This window comes from Tachypleus tridentatus, chromosome 1 (assembly GCF_004210375.1).
Source record: "Tachypleus tridentatus isolate NWPU-2018 chromosome 1, ASM421037v1, whole genome shotgun sequence".
Lineage (NCBI taxonomy): Eukaryota > Metazoa > Arthropoda > Merostomata > Xiphosura > Limulidae > Tachypleus > Tachypleus tridentatus.
The window spans coordinates 56,867,969-56,883,164 of record NC_134825.1 but is presented as its reverse complement, the minus strand read 5'-3'; the positions used below and the strand labels follow the sequence as shown (position 1 = coordinate 56,883,164).

The window sequence follows — 15,196 nt, the reverse complement described above, 5'->3', positions numbered from 1 at the left end:
GGATATATTTGGTACATCCACAATTTTTATTGTCAGTGGCCATTTGTGCATATTTTGATGAGCATTTTGGCACTGAATCCAGTATTGTATGGTTTTTCTTGAATAATGTGTATATAACAAGTCAATCAAATAAAAATCTTTATCACATTTTTTTTAATGTTCCCCAGTTTCAGGCCTGGCATAGCTAGGTAGTTAAGGCACTCGACTCGTAATCTGAGGGTCTTGGGTTCGAATTCCTGTTACACCAAACATGCTTGCCCTTTGAGTTGTGGGGGCATTATAATGTGATGGTCAGTCCCACAATTTGTTGGTAAAAGAGTAGCACAAGAATTGGACAGTGAGTGGTGATGACTAGCTGCCTTCCCTCTAGTCCTACACTGCTAAATTAGGGATAACTAGTGCAGGTAGCCCTCATATAGCTTTGCGCAAAATTCAAAAGAAATCAAACCCTAGTTCCTGCATTACAAAATGTCTGGTCTAGTCACAAAAGGGTTAAGGTACTCTGTGTATTTTGAGTTACACTTTAAATTTTAAAACATCAATTCATCTCAAGTTTTATATTTTATACTTCCTTTTATATTTAAAGATTTACTCTTTCATAGAATTGCAAGTTTTTTTGTTTTTGTGTTTTTGAGATTCAGCATTCTGAGTGGAAAAATTTAACATACATTGCCAATTTACTTTTAGAGAGCATAACCTATCTTCTGTCTTTCTACACTAAACTGTCAATAAATATTTTAACTCATCATAATTTTTATATAATTTTGTGTAATCTTGTTGATGAACCCAACTTGTTCAGTTTCTTCTCAAGTCTTTTGGGACCCTAGTGGGACATTGGGATGTCTGCAGACTTACAGTACTAAAACCAGGTTTCAACACTTGTGGTAGGTTGAGGCCAAATAGCTCATTGTGTAGCTTTGTGCTTAAATTACAAACAAACAAGATCTCTGGTGAGGATTCTAAACCAACTGTGATGTGTGACAGTATCATTTTTGCCATGTGTCTGTGATTAGTAGTTGTCACAAAATTTGCAAGATCTTTTATGCACATTTTTAAGCACTTAGTTCTTTAATAAAACACACAGTAAAGTGTGTGTATTTAAATTCGTATATACACATATCACATCAAACTTAAGTGTAAAATTCTGTCCTTATATGTGATAAATATTCTGTTATATTCTGAGGTTTAAATAGTACCATTAAATTAACAAGTGGATAGATTTTAGAGCATAGCTTAATCAGTTGCATTTTTACATTTATTATATGTTTATTGATTTGTGTTAATATTTTATACATTGAAACTGTTTGTTTAGAAACATTAGAGTGTATTTTTTTAATACCTTTAACATTCTAAGCATTTACTTACAGTAATGTAAATCATAATGTTTGGGAAACCAGTCTCATTTAGAAATATTTTAATGTTTTTTAATTCTTTATGATAATTTATAAGGATAATGAGTTGGTAATGTAACTGCAATTTTTTAATACAATACTGTTGAAATTAAAATGTAAGCTGGTTTGTCTCTTATGATATACTTTACATTCTAAATATTATTATTATTCTGTACTAATATCACTGGTTTCATTATACATTTTCTTTATAAAATGGCTAACATAAATAGTTATAACAACAGTTGAAAAGGGATAAATAATCTGAACTTCTAAATATGAAGTTAGAAACTTAATATGTATTCTGGTTTCATTATACATTTTCTTTATAAAATGGCTAACATAAATAGTTATAACAACAGTTGAAAAGGGATAAATAATCCTGAAATTCTAAATATGAAGTTAGAAACTTTAATCTATATGCTAACAAGTTTATGTATATTTCTTATACTATGTCTGGACCTAAATATGTATTTGTACATATTTTATGCATAAGTGCATATGAGGTACAAAGACAAAAGATATCATACATAAAACAATCTAAAATAATTTGTAAACTTAAATGTCATAGATGTAACAAGTAATGTTATATAATGTATAGCACTTAAGAATTTGAAGAAACAAGTCTGTTAGACAAACTATCCAAAGGCTTGAAATTATAGAAGCTAATCTTGGCATATATGTGTATCCTCTTATGTCCCTTATAATTTGAAATAGTAATTACAACCTATCACAGTACACTGTATATAGGAAAAACTTGGATATTGTTTTACATGAAATTATAATTGTTTTGGTTTACTGAGTCATCTTCTATAATTTAATTTACTACAAATATGTTATCAACCAAGCTTTTAGTTGTGATTTCCTTTAAATGTGTAACACACTATTAAAACTGATGAATCCTCCATCATATACTGTGAAAATGCTACATTTAAGTTGTAATGCTATAGTTAGTGTATTGTCCTTCCTAATTTAACTAGGTAATAATCAAGCTGAAACTTGTAAGTAGTATACTGAGTGTCCTCTTTTCTGTCATGTGTGAACATTCTGAGAATGACAACAAAGATGAAGAAGATAGTGATGATGAAGATGAAAAAGATGAAGACGTTCCATCATCTTTTGCTGCCCAGGTTAGAGCATTTTATCGTGGAGTAATATAAATGTTTTTATTATCAACAAATGTTCAAAACGGTTTGCCATGTAATAGTGATTTAATGATCTATTTTCAAAATATATAATCCTTTCTTAACTTTTTTGCTGTGCATAGTTCAGAGTGAGCATGTTGCATCCTTTAAGAGAGTTATCTTCAAACTTTAATTGTGCTACTGTATTTTCAATTTCTACAACTAATCTTAACATCAAAACATGGTTAATAAATAAAATTTTAATACTATACAAGTTTTAATTTTAATATTATAACAAATTATTTTCAAAACATCCTCAGTCTTCCCTAGTATGAGAATTGTAACATTTGTCTCTGTCTTTTCCCTTTCCTAATTTATTTATCATTGCTCTTTGAAATATGAAATTTAACATCACTTAATCATTATAATAAATAAATCAATGTCTAATATTGTAACCTTCAATTTTATTCATTTGCAGAGCCATAAACTAGAAATTCAGAACCCACTACCCATGCCTACCTGTCACATTCTCTCTCTCTTGCAAATTACTGGTGGTTCTCTTTATTGTATTATAGAATATTATTTATAACCAATAGGAAGAACAAGTTTTAATCTTTCAAATGATGTATTATATTAAGTTGTTTTCAGTAAAGGATATTGTCTGTTTCATTTCAGTTCAAAGTTTCTCTTGTGGTAATCAGAGTGAGACACTAGTCCTAAGGTTTGTTTAGCAGTATTTTTCTCATGCCTTTTTTATCTTCACATGTGGTCAATCCAATATGCAAATTAATTTTCATTTTAAGGTCAAAAATACATTAGATAGTTTTATCAAATATTTTTTAAGAAAAAACTATTTTGTTATTTATACTAATGAATCTTTGTATGGGTTCAGCCAATTTCATTGATCTCATAACTAGAAACTAAATATAAATTATGCCTTTTTTCATATTAGAATGACAATAGATTATAACATGAAAACATAAATATTTAGACTAAATTGCTTAAATCTCATTACATTGTACATTTATATAGATTTATATATTTTATTGTTTATACTAATGAATCATTGTACAAGTTCAGCCAATTTCACTGATTTCATAACCAGGAACTAAATATAAGCTGTGCCTTTTTTTGTATTAGAATGACTACAGATTATACATTTATATAGATTTATAATTTTATTATATTGATCTTTCAGTCATCCCTAACTAACAGTACATAAGTTACAATGACTGCACACATGTATTTATGTTACCATATCAAATAATATAAAACTGATCTTTTGTCTTTGCAAAATGACCTGTCTTAGCTGCGTTTTAGTGGACAAGTGTTTTGAAAAATAGTCGCATTTCAGTTATTATACATATATATAGATAGATTTTTCTTCCAACGTGGACAGTAAATAAAGAAATAAATAAAACAATTATCTTTTCTAGTTATGACCTTTGTACTCAGTTGTTGCTTGTCACAGCTTGCTAAGCCTTGAGAAATTTCACACATGGAGGATGAGAAATAATATATTTTTTAGGTTTTATATATACAATTGAATAATACAAAAGTCATAAATTCTTACATCAGCACCACAAACATTCATTATCATTTATAAATTTTAGTAACTAAGCTGTGTTTTGGTCTTAAAAAAAAAGTGAAATTTCAACTAGGCTAAAAATTCAACTACCAGCATGAAGGTTTGTCTCAAAAGAAAGAGAGAGCACATGTTATATTTGAAAATGACTAGGAAAATCACTGAGATATTCTTAGCTTGCAATTAGTTATTCATGTTATATGTTGAAATACTTGCATATAAGTGACCATTTCTGAAAATAGAATGAGGTGAGAAGGGACACTGTATTTGATTCACTAAATAGAGTCATAGTTCAGCACTAGAAAAGTAAAAAGATTATTTTAAATTCTTTCTTTTCATTATCAATAATTTGTGTTTCTAATTTGTACAAAATGTAGACTTTGTATTTTGACATCAGAAACATCTAATTTGAACCAGCTCTACATTCAACATACTAATGACACACAGAGATTTACGTTTAGGTGTGTTTCTTTCAGTATTTACTTTTTAAATAATATATAATATCAAAATTTGAATTGTAATCTAGAGTTTGATACCAAGCTTAATGATATAAATTTATAAAATAGTAGTTCAATAAAGCTTTGATTGTGAGTCAACAAATGCAATGAAATGGCCTTTCACCCCTGATGTTTCTGAAAACATTGAAGTATGACAGGTCATAGAACATTGTTTGCCTTGTATATTTTATGGTTCTGTGATCTTAGTTGCATTATTTAAATAAATAAGAATTTAATGTACTCTTACTAAGTATAAAAAAGTGGGTTCAAATTTTATCAGCATTTGACAGCAAATATTCTTTATTATTAATGTTCTTTATTGATGCAAAAGTAACTAAAATGTAAAAATTAAAAAGTTATTAGATTAAACAAGAAAGAAAAACAAATTCTTCACAAGGTATACTCATGAGCAGCTTTTGTTATGTTGCTCAACAAATAATGTGAACTACATATTTGCCAAGTGATTTACAACATGTGCTATGTTTACTAGTGAGACACAATTTAAAAAGACAAAGAAAATAAAATGTATAAAAAAATGTATACTGTTACAGACCTTAAGGTATTTATAATAAACATGTAGGTTAATGTTACAATTTGTAGTCATTCCAGAAAGAAAAGGATAATTTAGATCTTTTTTATATTTTTTCATAGGGTTGCAAGGTAGATCAAACCAGTCTATAAAGATTTAGGGTATAGAAAATTACAGATAAGATATAAAGTTTTACTGAACAAAATATTTGATATTTTTAGGTTGTTTTAGAGGTATGCAAAAGAAATTAAAATGTTTCAGAAGAGAAAAGCATTTTTAATGTTAACATTATAATCACTTGTCTCTCGGAGCATTCAGTACTCTAACTGTATATATTGATGGACAAATCTTTATTAAAAATACTTAATTAAAAAAGGCATGATTTTTTTGTATAAAATATTTGTAATGTTTACTGAAAGATAGTCAGATTTTGTGCACACATATTAAAAGTTATAGTAAAGAAACTTTAATGATGATTTTGTGGTTGTGAAATTAATCAAATCAACCAAGCCCATGTGGAAAGTGTTAAACAAAACATATGTCCTTGACCATCAATTTTTCAGGTTCTACATAAGATAAAAATGAACAAATAAAACACGATAGGTATTTAAGTGGAATACAAAAAAAAGCATATGATGACAGTAGAGTATAGATTAGTTTCTACTGTTCGAAACATTGCTTAATTAGGAAAGATGAAACTTTTATTATTTCATAGTAAATTTCATGTTATAGAAGTGACAGATAATTTTAAATTTATGAAAATATGCATGTGTGTGTAAATATATATTTATACATATTACTGAAAGAAAAATAATTCTTCAAAAAGTAACTTCAGACCATGTTATGGTTATTATTATCTGCTTGTTCGTAACTATTTGAATAATTTTACATCAGTAGTTAGTGAGTAATTAGCATGTGTGTTGCTAGCAAACCTGAGTGTGGAGTCTCATTGGTATTTCAGAGATCTTATTAGGTTTGTTGTCCTAATAATTTTCATGTAATTTCTTTTAATTGATCAATGTATTTCTTTATTGTAAGTCGAATTGGTTAGAGATAAGCAGAAATATATTTTTAGGAAACGTAAAGATACTCTGTATAAATGTAATATCTGCTGCACATCACAGTAGCTACTTATTTTGTTTGCAAATCTAAATTATCATTATTTGAAGTTGGAGCAGGAATCCTCTTATACTTCCTTAATTTGTTATTGCAATTTTGGGGCATAGGAGCTGTGTGTGGTGCATCTTTTAAAATGATGCAAAATTAAAAAATTATTTTTAGCAAATGAATGGTGTGATGAATAGTTATGCTTATTAATAATATTCAGTTAAACATTTATTGGTTTTCAAGTTTACTCTTTGAAATTACAAGTAAATGAAATATATGTTTTATAATGTGTGAAGGAATTATAGAAAAGATGGGAAAAAGTTCATATACTGAGAGTAAACAGTTGTTTCATCTTTTCAGGTAATTGACATTATGGCACTGCATCTTCCACCAGAAAAATTGCTTCCCCCACTGGTAAGGTTAAAATATATGATTAGGAACTTCATCATTATAAATGAAATGTTATCAGGTTTTTTTTTGTAAAAGAAGTGGTTTCAATCCTATTGGAAACCTTTTTCTTGTGACTTCATAATAGATTGAAATAAGAAAAGTTTATCTATGCAGATATCAGTACATCATTATGTAATTTTCTGTTACAGATTGAACTAAAAAAAAACAATTAGACATAGACCACATTCCCACTCTGTGTTTTGTTTTATAGATGTTTTTTATAGCAATGTTTGTAGTTCTTTGTCTAGTTATGTATTTATAAAGAGAAATATTTTGCATGGAAACTAGTTAAATATTATTGGTAAGCATTGTAATCACAATAAATAGGTTGTGTTTTGTATATTAATAAATATCTTTATGTGATGATAATTAGTATTGATGGTATTTTGTATGAATTTAACTGTTTAAATTTTTATCTTTGTTTTTATCAGATTGCTGAAATTGACTATTCACTAAATTCATGTAAAAATGATCCATACCGAAGAAAAGCAGCTTATCTAGCTATAGCTGTTATTGCTGAGGGCTGTGCTGAAAGCATTAGAAACAAGTAAGGAGAGATAATGAGTTAATATATTATTGAAATTATTTTGTTGTAAATGTGGACATTCTTTAAAATGGGTAAATTGGTAGTTCTGTGAAACAGTATATTTCTGTGTGTGTGTACATTTACAATCTATAGTTGATTTCTTCCAGAGTTTAAATGACAGAATTGAAAATGCTAAAAACTGAAACCTCTTGAAACTTATCCCCCTAAACATGTGTGTAAAACATTTGCACATAAAAAATGCAGCTCATGATCAGTGAAACTGTATAAATGCAGAGATGTAGTCATGCAATGATTAGTTTGTAAGACTGTAAAATGGGTATCATAGGAGTGTCATTTTAAAAGACCATTTCACTAACACAATGAACAGAGACACTTTTCATTGGTATCTGTCAAAAGTGGTAATTTGTCTGTTGATAGAAAATAGCTGTGAATACCATTAGAGTAATTCATTAAGAGCTGGTCAGGGTTCCACTGTCTACAAACATACAGTCCAAATAACACTACACAAACTTTTATGTGGCAGCTGAAAATCAATATGAAAACTTTTCATTTTGGATTGAAACAAGAAGAACAACCTCGATAGTATTAACTGTGCAACCAGTGTACATTAAATGACAAGAAGCACATGTTGAGTTGTTTCTTCTTTTTTTTTTCATCTGACAGTAAGTAAAATATAAACTATGTGATGCACTTGACCATATTTATGTTCTTCTAACAGTGTATGCTGCTAAAGGTGGTATAATGGTGTGGAGAATGGTCTTGTTTCAGAAGTTAGGTCATTTCATTCTACAGAAACATGAATAATGTTTAGAATGTGTTGAGTATTTTGCCATTTGTGTCCAACTCACAGTGTTATACTTACATTCTGAACAAGAATTGGACTCTTTCAAAGCAATTATGCAGTAATTCATGATATTAGTTGTGTTTGAAAATAGTGCCTAGATTACACTTGTTTTTATCATACCTTATTCTTGTTGAACATCTTTAGGGCAAGACATGAATGTTGCTTTTGTTTTCATAGTCCTGTGTCAACATTTTCATATTTTATGCTGACCATACTTTTCAGTTAACTGTTTTAAAAAGAAAGAGCTTGGTCCCTGGGCTGACCTCATAACAGTTTTGTGTTTGTTATAGTTTTCATGCTATAAATTTAAAATTATATAAATTATTTTTAAAATAATTAGTTTAAAATTAGTTTAAAATTAAAATTTAAAATAACATATATTCATATGTTAACAAAATTTGTCATATTATCAATAAACTTTGCAAGGTTTTCATATGCAAAACATTAGATTTTTTATTCATTCTGAAGGTTTTTTTTAAATAATGTATTTCTCGTGCCTTTTTGCTCTTCACGTTTTGCTTATCCAACATGGAAAGTAATTGTCATTGTAACATTGCAATACTTTTGAGTCAGAAAATTTTCAAATGCTACATGCAAAATCTTTATAACATCCAAATACTGAGATAGTTATCAAATGTTTCTCAAGAAAAATTTTATAGTTTATCTGTTACTTTTACAAATGAATCTTTGTATGGGTTTGGTTGATTTGACTGATCTTGTAACCAGTATAAAAATTTCTGCCTTCTTCATTCTAGAATGATAACAAATTATAACACAAAAACAGAAATATTTGGACTAAATAGTTTAACTATCATAACATCATACATTTATATGTATTTAATATTTTTATTATATTGATCTTTTAGCCAAACCTTGTTTACAATACAGAAGTTACAATGATGATGTACATGTTACTGTATGCAATAGTATAAAACTGACCTTTACTGTACAAAATGACTTGGCTGTATTTTAATGGACGAGTATTTTGTAAAACATTTATCCAGTCTCAGTTATAATACATAATATATTTATATACACTATTACTGTTTATAAATAACTTCATGTTGAAAGCAAATGTAATTGAACCTAACATTATAATAGTATGTTGAGAAACAAGAAAACTAAAATTAATTGAAATATTAACATGTTTCAAATAAAGCTCTATTACAATTTGACAAATTTTTCACAGTGCTATGTTCACTATAAGCTCTATTAGAATGTGACAAATTTTTCACATTGCTATGTTCACTATAAGCTCTATTACAATGACAAATTTTTCACAGTGCTATGTTCACTATAAGACTGAACATTTGATTGGTTATTCACATGTCATACAAGTGTACATAAGAAAGCATTTCAAAAAATGGGAGGTAAGTGGAACCTCTGCATTTGATTCAGTATATGACCAATTTGGGTCTTAAAAAAAAAAAAATTCAGCAGACTAAAGACTCACCAGCATAAAAATTTGTATAGAAAGAATGTGATGACGTTGTGATACTGAAAATAGTTGAGAAAGCCACTAGGGGTCATTCTGAGCATTTGATTGGTAAATTGTAGTTTTGTCCCATTGTCACAAAAATATGGGCTATAATTTGAGGAAATGGGTGCATAACAAGAGTGATAGTCAAATTCTAGTAATTGATTAGAGTAGTTCAAAAAAATGGCAGTGCAAGCTGTTAACTAGCTAACTTTTATTTTTTAGTTCAGAATAAGCAACTTGTTAACTCGGGTAGTTCCTATTGCAGTTTCCATAAATTTCCAAAACGGACAGAATGTAAAATACTTAAGTATGTTTATCTAAAGTGACGCAAATTGACATTTATACAGTCTATTTATGAAACAAAATATACTTTTTTTATATTCATTTTTTGATATAAATCTGTATTTCTTTACAGATATCTTCAAAAGTTTCTTCATTTAATTGGACAAGGAATCACCGATTCTGACCAGATTGTAAAAAATGCAGCATTATTTGCTTTAGGACAGTTTTCAGAACACCTTCAAGTAAGAACGTATATTTGACATTTACATATTTAATTACATTTAGTAGTATTATTTCAAAAACTGTTTTCAGAAATTGACTATTTTCAATGATTCTCATTATTTTCTTTAGATGAATAATATATGGCAGAAATTAATATGCTTATTGTTTTTGGTCAGTCTGAATAAGTACATTAGCACCCCAGCTCAATTTCTCATTCATTTTGGGATGTTTTTCATTCCCATTTCATATCAGTCTACCCTTCTTTCCATAATTTGTATTTCATGGAGCTTTTGCTTCAGTGGGTACATTTCTCACATTTTTACCCTGTGATTCTTTCTCTTGTGGGTACTCAGGCTTCTTTGGAGACCCTTATTCCCCTAGACTATATTTACGAGTTTTCTGCAATGGGTACTTCAGAAATAGTAAAGCCTCAGCAGGGATTTCCTGGATTACCCTATTTGCCTTTCTCCTTCCTCTTAAAATGTTTTTGACTTGTGGTTTGACAAGACAATGGCCAATTTTCATCTTCCTTCTCCCCATCCAGATGGCACACCTTTGTTCCACATGCTTCACTGTCAGGAAGGGATGCATATTGCAATTCACAGGAAATCTTAGGCTGTTGTTCTTTATTAGAATTGAGTCTCAATATCATTCTGTTGGAGCTCTCAGCTGTTCATTGGGTGATGTATCATTTTTACTGGTTCTGAGGAGTGTGGAAATTGTGATTCAATCCAACAATTCAAATTTTATTTCTTTCTTCACTTATCAAGGGGTATTTGGCCCAGGCTCCTGTGTTTTCATTGTTTTGATATCCTGTTCTGGGATTACTCTCATCAACTTTCATTTATTGGCTTATTATTTCCACAGTGATTTTATTCTTGACATGGATCTTTTGTTCTGACAAGATTCTCCCCACAGAGTGGTACCTTGACCCACAAGTCTTCCAGTGCCTATAGTGTCTTAGTTGGCTAGTCGGGTAATCCTCAACTGTATGTATTTGCCACTCATTGGAATACCTAATTTCCTCTGTATTTGATCATCCTTTTTCACATTCAGTGCTCTCAATCACAGTTGGAAGGACCTCTACATTTGTGCACAGTCTCCCATATGTCTTCTTCCCAGTCTTTTCCATTATCTCAACCATACTTTGCTAAATCCTTCTCATGGTTCTGTTTTGGCCCATTCAGTCATGGCTTTTGTTACTTCGCCTTTAGGTTTATCATCTTTTCAATATTCCCCTTTTCTCTGTCAACCTCACTCAGTAGTACTTTATTCTTTTATTTCCACACTCTGGTTTCACATGTGACTTTTGTCTGGTCCCTTGTGAGAGGTTCCAAGCTTTCCACATGTGTGGCATCCTTTCTTTCCCTTACAATCTGCCCCTCATACATGTTGTACTGGTGAATGTGGAATGTTTTTGATAGTGGTCTCTCCTTTGTGGTTTCTAACCTTCATCACCTTCTGTCCCTCATCAATCCTAATTCTTTTCCTGATTGTTTTACCATGGTCTCTCTTTTCTGACCATTGCAGATTGTTTGTTTTGTTTTGCCCATTTTCCTTCTTGTCTCTTCCATTCCTGTTGTTTTCCTTTTGTATGAGTCCTTTCATGTTCATTGCCCTCTCATCACACCTCCTTGTCAATATGGAATCTCAAAATTATCTTCCATGCCCCTTCCCTTCCTCAGTATTGAGCTCCTGACTTCCTGTTCTCTGTTTAGCCTCTTATTGGACACTTATTTCTTTTTTCAGTTTGATTGTGGGTGTCAATGGTTGATTGTGTTTGCACCTTTACCACAGCTCATGTGATCTGCTTTATACTTATAGTTTTTTCCTCCCTGGGACCTTTGCTGTTCTCGACAGTTATTTGCTTTCATTCTGATTTTCATTCCTACTTCCATTCTTATCTCAATCACCATTTGTTTTCAGTCAGTGCTCTGCACAACTCTCTTACGTGTTTCCCATTCCAGATTGTTTATCATCTGGAATTCTTTCTTTTTCTCACTCGATGGATTATTCAACTTATTCATAATGCCTGTTCTTGCTTGTCTCCTAATTCCTGTTTATTCCCCCGTGTCTCATCTTGTCAAATTTTTATTCCCTATTTTTTTTTTGCTACCCATTTCTGTCATGCTTTTTAGGGGAAACTGTTAAGCTCAGCAAGTAGACCATTCTTTTCACTATTTCCATCACCTTATGGTTTCCTTCTTGGCTGGATATTATGTTGAGCCTATTACAATACAACACTCTTCTGTTCAGAAAGGAATGGGTAAGTGAGTTTTAATGTTATAATTTTCAGTGGCCTTTTTTGCACATTATTCCAGGTATACTGTTTCTTAAAACTGGCACAGTATTTTCCTGCCAGACCTATGATGCTCACTCTTGAGATAGGGTGTTCCACAAGTCTGCTTGCACTTTCATCCTCATTGTATATTGCTTCTGAATATGTGTGTACCAAACTCAGCCCTTGAGAACTAGCAACAGTAAAGCAGATGAGGTTTCTTTGTTCGTATTTGCCAATCTTTTTAGCCAAATTAAGGATTGCTTTGCTTTTTAAAATAGGATTTTGTGGTTGTTCTTTGCACTTTATTTGGTGATGCATTCCTCCCAAATCTCCAGTCTATTTTCTTCTCCCTTCTTTCATTGGAGTGAGGGAGTCTTCACCATTTACCAGCTCCACTGTAGTATTGGACTGTGGAGGCATCCTCTTGATTTTGCTTAGTTTCACTAAGTTGAAAGTGGGGATAGTGGTGTTCTGTCTGTTTAGAAGGCATGACAATCCTCCTGTCGTGCATCTGATATTATATGCCAAATACTGCCACTCTGGACTGGATTTTATCATTGTGTTGTAGTTCACCCCTCCAACTTGAAACCCTCTATCATACCACTGCCTGGATGTTAGTTCCTTGAAGTTTAGTGTTGGTGGAGCTGGTCCAGCCAATGTAAGTCCTCACATGTGAATGAGACTCTCCTCTTACCACAGACTAGGTGATACATTCTCAATGCTGCATGGCTTTGGATTGGAGTTCACCCTCCATGTTGCCTTTTTATCTTCCTTCCATCTTTTGGAAGTCAATTCCTGGAGTTACAGATGTGAGTAATGTTCAGTTTGCACACATGATGGCTTAGGCTCTTGGAACAGGGGTTTCTTTTTCCTTCTGGTTCCTATATCTAAATAGAATGATAGAGAATCCTCCTCCTACTATAGGACAATTGATCCAATATTGGTGCCACTGGTTTAGACTGGATTTGACTTCTTGCTTACAGTCCATTGCACCCTAGCAATTGTGCACACATTACACTGCCTTGTTTATTTTGTATGTGACTTACATTCAGCCCTTTTTCACAACCCACCAAATATTTGTTTCTCATGTGTTTCAGATGTGGATTTTTCTTTAGGACAACACACTCCATTGGTACTTTTCAGACATTTTTTGAAGAGTGTTCATCTAGGTATGTTTACACTGATTTCTCTACCTGACCAATGTGGGACTCTAGCTGTACTGTGAGAAGAGATAAATGATTAAATCATTTTAAATGATTAAAAGTTAATATTTCAAAAAGGATACATCACCTCATCTCACAAATAGCTATATTTACTTGTACTTTCTTCTATTTGTGCAAATTTTTACTTGTTACTTCAACTTATTACTGCATACTAACATGCAACTAACCATGCAGTAACCTTCTACCAATAGGAGTGCAATACTACCCATGTTATGACTAGCATATGTTAATCACTTCTCATTTGGCAGTCCTACTGAGTAGACATGCTTGTTTGTTTGTGGTTTAATTAACCTATCCACACAGCTTTGTGAATCCATCCTTTGCTTAATGTGTTATTTTAGGTTGTCATTCTGTTTCTTGGAAAGTTGTGATTTATATTCTCTCTCGATTTCAAATGTTATGTACTTGTAGTTTAGGGTGATCATGACTATGACCACTGTTACTGTTGTAGCAGTATTCCCAACCATGTCTTAATGTGTCAACACCACAATTCATTTTCCATGAGGTGACAACTCTGGTCTGTTGGGAGGCGACCACTTTCATACTACAATCAGAACACGCTGATTACACAAACAAGGTTTTCAGTGATCTTTTAGTTTTGGATTTGACAGCCCCTTTTTCCACCTCTTCTGAGCATGTGTTTTAATTGTTATTTTTAGGAAACTGTCCAGAAAGTTTTACCCTTTAATGAATTTATGTCCTGTACTAATCTCCTCTTTCTTAGATTCCACCCCTACCATTGAAAAAGGTTCCAATCCCACCACCACTTTTGCTATGGCACACACACTGCCCCTTCCATGATTCAAGAGTGTCTGTTTCTTCTGTGACCTTTTCCAATCACTCTTTTGAGTATAATTTGCTAAGTCACTTTTTCATGTTTTCTTCCCATAAGCTCCCTCATGTTGCCCATGTCCCTGTCTGCACATTTTCATCTTCTTTTAGAGAACACCTTCATTACTGTAGTAGTATATATTTGGATCCCACTCTGTGACAAGTTTTACCTAAGCAGGTAAACTCAGTCTTAAGTCTTCACTTTATGACCTGTGAATGTTTGGTTGACTCCAACCAATTTGTCCTCTGTGTATTGATGTAAAATGTAGAAAAAGAAGCAAAATAACATGTCCAAAGGCCATTTTCCATTCACTGTTGGGATGGATTGTTCAGCTGAACCTGTTGTAGGTGTACCTTGTGGTTGTTTGCTTTACATATTTGCTTGTTCTAGACCATACACTCATGGATTAATGTGAGTAAAGGACAGAGGGGTTACTAGCTGAAGGATGCACTTTATTGAAGAGACTGCTCTGCTTTTCTACGTAAGATATCATGGTCACCCACTGCATTATCTTCAGTGTTGTAGTCCTTGCCATTTACCAATTCTTAGCAGTTGTGGTGGTGGACCATGGATGCATGTCTTACATAATGGACACAATACCATTCAGTTTGAGAACAGGGTAGTAGCATTCTGCAGTTGTAAGTGGTGTGACATTGTTCCTACTGTAGATCTGATGTAGAATTCTAGGAACCATTAGGTTTTGAATGTGTTGCTCTGCCATAAGTATATATACATATAAACAAAAAAAAATTGCAGTCTGTTCCTCTGGCTGAAACACTTTCTACCATTCTGTGGATGTTGGTTC

The 15,196-nt window shown here is 31.7% G+C and overlaps 1 protein-coding gene across 2 annotated transcripts in view; it reads left to right on the top strand.

Annotated features, from left to right (window-relative positions):
- LOC143249333 (importin-4-like) overlaps positions 1 to 15,196 on the top strand; it is a 94,115-nt gene that overhangs the window by 28,045 nt on the left and 50,874 nt on the right. For both annotated transcript variants that reach the window (XM_076498985.1, XM_076498996.1), the window contains exons 11-14: positions 2,369 to 2,518; positions 6,591 to 6,644; positions 7,112 to 7,227; positions 9,967 to 10,075. In XM_076498985.1, coding sequence (XP_076355100.1) covers positions 2,369 to 2,518; positions 6,591 to 6,644; positions 7,112 to 7,227; positions 9,967 to 10,075 — 429 coding nt within the window. The remainder of the gene's footprint in view (positions 1 to 2,368; positions 2,519 to 6,590; positions 6,645 to 7,111; positions 7,228 to 9,966; positions 10,076 to 15,196) is intronic.